General features: G+C 38.5%; 1 protein-coding gene across 1 annotated transcript; it reads right to left on the bottom strand.

Moving 5' to 3' along the window:
* Positions 1-960: 960 nt before the first annotated feature.
* On the bottom strand, positions 961-1,628 carry LOC100968942 (small proline-rich protein 2E). The gene has a single exon (XM_057300865.2). It carries the CDS (start codon positions 1,575-1,577, stop codon positions 1,359-1,361), a length of 219 nt encoding a protein of 72 aa, XP_057156848.1. The 5' UTR covers positions 1,578-1,628; the 3' UTR covers positions 961-1,358.
* Between the last annotated feature and the right edge of the window lie 4,692 nt (positions 1,629-6,320).

Genomic DNA, 6,320 nt, shown 5'->3' with positions numbered 1-6,320 from the left:
TTCAGGGGATGGAGAATGATAAAACACTGGCTAATGAGTACAAACATAGAGATATATAAAAGGAGTAAGTTTTAATATTTGATAGCAGAGTAGGGTGACTACAGTTTACAACAACATATTGTATTTTTCAAAATAGCTAGAAGAGAGGAATTAAAATGTTTCCAACAAAGACAGAAATGATAAATGCTCAAGGTGACGAAAGCCCTAAATTTCCTAATATCCCGACTTTATCATTACACATTTGATCCATGTAACAAAATATCACACATATCCCAAAAATGTGTATAAGTATTAGGAACCAATAAAAACAGAGTCTTCGATAGCATTAGGAGATATACCTAATGCTAAATGACGAGTTAATGGGTGCAGCATACCAATATGGCACATGTATACATATGTAACAAACCTGCATATTGTACACACGTACCCTAAAACTTAAAGTATAATAATAATAAAATTTAAAAAAAACAGAGTCTTCTTATTTTTTATATTAGTTACATCCAAGCCACTCTATTGCTGGAACAAATATGGTAGTGGTTGTCATGGGGAGTGATGATGATGATGATGGTGGTGGTGGTGGTAATGGTGGTAACAATGATGATATGTTACTGACAATAAACTTCTAAAATGACAGATAATTATGTGTCAGGCATTGCGACAACAAAATTTCAGATAGTAATTAGATTTATCCCAAGACTAGTTTGTTAAGTAAATGTTATTTTGGTCGCTTTGCAATAAAGAGATTGACATTCACAGAAGTTGAATAATATGTTCCTCAAATCAATCAAACACTAATTAAGGAAAATAAAAGTGGTTTAAATAATACAGACATAATCTTTGATATGACCCAAATTTTAAGATTCTGACTGTGGTTGAAAGAAAGGTGGAAATAACCCCAAATGATTATATAATTTTACTAATAAAGCAGATTTGAAAAGAAACAAAAGATCCATTCACAAATACGTATGCAAAGATATTTTATTCAGGGAGTGAAAGAAAAGTGACAATTGCACAGGTGTTAGAAGCCCATGCCCAGGTGACAGACAGACACAGAAAACATCAACAGCATTTTTTGATGGTTCCCAGGGACAGAGCTGCTGGTCCTTCTTCCAAAGCTCTGGGAACTGACACTGCTGAGGACTTCCTTTCTCAGTCTCCACCTGGACAGTGGCAATATGGCAGCCTCAGAAAGGAAACCTTTTGCTATCGGGGATCATCATGGGCAGATCACTGGCTAAGAGGAAAGAAGCTAACTGTGTATCCATGGTAGGCTTTGATGAGAAGATGCAGGTGAAGCTGTGGAACAAGGTGAGCCAATTATCCTTATCCTTTCATGCTCCTGATGAATTCTGAAGCTGTTACTTGCTCTTGGGTGGACACTTTGGCTGGCAGGGTGGGGAAGGTGTCACAGGAGGACATTTTTGCTGGCACTGCTGAGGTGGGCAGGGCTGTGGACACTTTGGTGGTGGGCAGGGCTCAGGGCACTTCGGGGGTGGACATGGCTCTGGGCACTTTGGCGTGGGGCACACAGGAGGTGGCTGGCAGGGCTGCTTGCACTGCTGCTGTTGATAAGACATCCTGCTGGAGTCTCAGAATCTGAAAGGAATGATACGACAGTGTTCACAGGAATGGACTCCTCCAGAGAGAGAAGCCAAAGCTTATGTAATACCATGGCATATTATTTCTCCAATCTCCAAAAATTTATTTAAACTCTTAGCTCTCTTTTCATGACTTCCTGTCTTCTCCTTTCCACTTTAGCAAGTTGTTTCATCAGCCCTAGGAATTCCTGCCTTTCCTCATACAATTTTTCCAAAGAGAACATCTCTATAATAAAGAAGCAAGCATGTTATTCCATGAAAATGACATCTTCAGGAAAGGCAGTCACAAGTTCAGACCTCCTGGGCAATCTCACAAGCTATTCCTATCATCATTATCTGTTGTAAAGCACCAGTGGGTTGACTTGGGCACAGAGCAAGGGCTGTTCAGGAAGAAGTACTGGCTCTCACACCTGCTAAGACACAAACCTTTGAAAAGGATACCAGGAAAATATGGAAAAGAGAAAAATACTTCATCCCTTTCTTCCAACCAAAGCTTTCCTATTAACTTCTCTGTCCATATGGACATATAATTGTACATTTTTTAAAAATCTGTGTAAAACACTGTATCATGTAGTCTAATCCTGTAGTTCCATCAACTAAGTACCATCAAACCTATGATCACAGGTTTGGATCCACCAAACTTGCTGGATTCAGGTTAAATTCAACATTTCAGGGCACAAAGAACAGAAGAACTCAAGGAAGCAGACTCACCAGGTTCTCCAAAGCAGATCAGTGCTCAAGTACCAGGAGTTTAGGAGTTGTAGAGCAGAGAACCTCTTTATAGGGCCTGCTACCCCACCCAGCAGGAAGTGGAACTACCCAAAACTGGGCTGGCCCAGCAATGTCCCAACTAAAATGCAAATCTATCCATAACTGGCATGACAGGGATTCTCAAACTGGGAAATATCCTGTTCTGGGATCTTTCCACTGGATTAAGTGCCCTGACTCACTGAGGCCCTGCCTTAGATCTCAGTTTCAGTGACAGCAAAGAGGGACTTGGGGGATTCTCTAACTGGTGGTCAAGGGCTCTCTTTCTTGATTGGGGGCAATGAATGCTTCCTGTCTTACACCTTCCCTAAGTCATAAAACTTCCTGCCCTGATCCACTTTAGCTGAATGCCATATTGTTTGTACATGAACCCATCTCCACCTCTACTTTCCTTGTACGATTTGCCAATGTGCTGGAAGGAAGGAGAGACCTAACAAAGGCCTGAGTTCTGGCCCCAGATTTTTTTGCTAAGCTGTATGACCACAGCCAGGTCAACTCTCCTCCCTGGAACTGTAAACAGAGGAGCATCATATTTACCTCTGGGTTTGGAGGCACTGACCACATTGTGCCATCTGTTGATCCTGTTCAAGCCTGAAATTTTCTGCTCCACCTCTTTCTCTCGCAGAACCCCAGATTTCACCTATATTCCTTTCCTCTTTGAGGGTTGTCTTCTACAACCCTCAAAGAGGCACTTGTGTCCCAAGACAGATACCAGAGTGAGATCCAGTCTCTCCAGTACATTTGCCACTGCTACCATCAAGGGAGTGTACTACAGGCTTTTCATTTGTAAAACTGTACTCTTATTCACCACATTAAGGAAATGGAGAAAAGGGAACTAAAGTTACAAGCATTCATTTTAAATCTATGTATTGAACCATGCCTGTATGTTTCCCTGTGAACATCATATAGAGAACAAGATGCATAGACTCACAGTATCTTATGTAAATAATTAGAAGTTTTCCAGAATAGAGGTCAGAGCACTTAAAGTCTGAAATCTAGGGGAAAATATAAACTCAGTGTGATCCTATGTGTTTGCTTTCTCTACCTCTCTTTCCAAACAGGTTTTAGTCTTTGAAAAATGGTATTTTTTTATTTGTTTGTATGTTCTTCCATTGTCTTTTCCAAAAGCTCTCTAGCCCCACAACCTGCTAGATTATCAACTCACACCCCAACGTATACCTCTCATCTGTCCATTTTAGTACACATTGTTCACTCGATACGTATGTTGTCAATGTGAATGTCTTTCACATCTTTTTAAAACTCTTCCTGCAATCAATGGGGCTTACTAAACATTGTATATTAAACATTTAAAACAATGCTGCTGGAGCTTTCTTATCTGGGCTAATGATCAGGAAGCTTTCCAAGAATGTGATTTTATAATTGGAGAAAAAGAAGGAAGAGGAAGATAAGGAAAAAGAGGAAGAGGAGTGACTCAAATTCTTTGGAGCACTCACCAGCTATGCTCCAGATAGAGCAAGAAAACTGAATCAACCCAGCATCACACCTCTCAGTTAAGCAGGTTAGGTTTCCAGATCTGCAATTGCTCCAGTCTTTAAGGAAGAGCTTTTGGCCAAGATCACCGTGGCCAGATGCTGCAGAAATACAACTATCATGTCAGCACCTTTGTGCCAGGTGTTTACAAATAGTGTTCTCACCAAATGCTTCCTATAGACTATTACACATGCCAAGCACAGTGGGTAAAGTAAACAAACTTCACTCAATAGGTCCCCTACTCCTCCCCAGAGTCTCACATCACATCTACAACACAGATCCTTAGAGAAATGTCTGATTTCTAACATGCAAAATTGGAGAATTGGCTGCCAAATGAGATCACTGTGTGAGATAATACAGTTTGGGTCATGCCCTGAGACTCCCCTTCTGAGAACACCCCACTCAAACAGGCTGTTTATCACAGCAGTGCAGGCACCACAGCGGCAGCAGCCCTAGTGCCCCCAGCATCTCAGACAGGCTCACTTTACAAGTTGAGGTGATGAACTTGAAGCTCAGAGTTCCTCACAGTCCAGGTACATGAAGAGCAGCCACAACATGAAGAGGGGCAGCTACTAGTCACAGCTTCCCCAAGTTATGACATCCAGGCCCTGAAACATAGAGTGAGGCATACTTCACACACACACATACACACACTCACACTCACATACCATGAGTTTATCTGTCATCTATCTACATGTCTAAAGAGGTTAGCTTTATCTTCTTTAAGAGTCTGATAGGCTTAGTTAGGTTCATTCCTATTACTTCTACTCCATAATTTTCTAGGGGATCATTAAGTATGAATTATTAGTACTTAAAAATGACAGGAAAGAACAGATACCTTTAACATTTTGCGATTCAGAAAGTATATTTGAATTTTATTAATTATATATTCACTCATGTGTGTTTGTGTTTATAATGCTATGAAATTTACATCACGTACATAGCATTGGCTACTACTACAGTCAAGATACATAACTGTTCCATTACCACAAGACTCCTCTGCTCCCCACTTATAGCCATAACCACCCCTCCTTTCCCAAATATTTACCTCTAGTAAATATTACTCTTTTATCCATCTCTATGATTTCATTATTTTAAGAATATTTGAGTGAATTTGTACATCATGTAACCTTTTGAGAATTGCTCTTTTTTTCACATAACATAATTTCATAGAAGTCCATTCACTTTGTGCAAACACTTTTAATTTTGTCTAATACTTGATTCAACATTTTATCTCACATTTTAATACTATACATTCCACTAAACAAAATAGTACTGGCAAATAAAGTTTTAAAATTAAATAGAAAAAAATTAAAAAACAGGAATTATGGTAAAATATTCTTGGTATGTTCAGAGATATGGTAACTGCAACTACCCATGCATATCTGCCTTCTGCTTTTATTTCTGAATGAAAGGCTAAGCCTAGCATTTGTCCTTCCATGCTGAATCCGATAAATTACAGAACATACATAAGGTAGAATAGCGAAGATCATTAAGGTGGATGTTTTGGAAGATTATTTAATATAATTTAAAATATTCTAATTGTACTAAAACATACGTAAAGCATGACAACATTTTTGTCAACATTTATTAAAAGATAGGAAACATATGAAACAATATATGAAATGTGATTTTATATGGCTGGTGAAATTACAGATGATGTTTATTTTCTTGTTTTACTTTTCAAAATATTCTCCAAATGTTACCTATTATTGAGGTAAGAATCTTAAAATTCTACTTTGAAAAACTGACAACAGACAAGCCTGTCCATTTTTCAATTAGTGAGATAATGGTCTTTTTTCTTTTCAGCATTTTTGGCCAGAGACCAAGGGTGGGGCTGGATGTAAGTAGCAGTTGCTTTATTGTTATAGCTCTACATTGGATCACATCGCTTCTAAAATCTCTCTTGAAGAAAACCCCGATAATATTCCCCATCCTCATAGCAGTGACATATGTACACAGAAGCCACAGACACCCAATATCCATATGTATCTATAAAACAGTTCACCAAAATTGGCAGATCTTCCTAGGGTAAAAAACAATCAGGAATGGGTTTGTCTACTATCCAAGACCCAGACAGATACAAATCATAAAATTGGCCGTAATATGATGAAATTGGAAGTAATGGATGATGAGTAGACAGGTAATAAATATAATAGAACATAGTGATAACAATAGTACCTACCACTAAATTGTCATGAGAAAAAAAATTAAGTCAGAGACTGCATATAAAGTACTTAGCACAGGCTACAGATAATACTCAAAATAGTAAAGAAACACATGGTTAATCAAAGAGATAGAGGCAAAACATCGATTTCAAGTTGTTTATGGTTAAGAAAGGTATTAGCTTTCTCTTTAAGATTGTTTATATAATCCTTGTTTTAAGTGTGTGCCAGAAGTTTTTAGGAAAAAGCAAATGCAAATGTATGATTTGAATGAAGTGTGCAGAAATAAGATAGCCTG

Source organism: Pan paniscus, chromosome 1 (genome assembly GCF_029289425.2).
Source record: "Pan paniscus chromosome 1, NHGRI_mPanPan1-v2.0_pri, whole genome shotgun sequence".
Taxonomy (NCBI): Eukaryota; Metazoa; Chordata; class Mammalia; order Primates; family Hominidae; genus Pan; species Pan paniscus.
The sequence above is the reverse complement of the archived record's forward strand: the minus strand, read 5'-3'. Positions and strand labels throughout refer to the sequence as shown.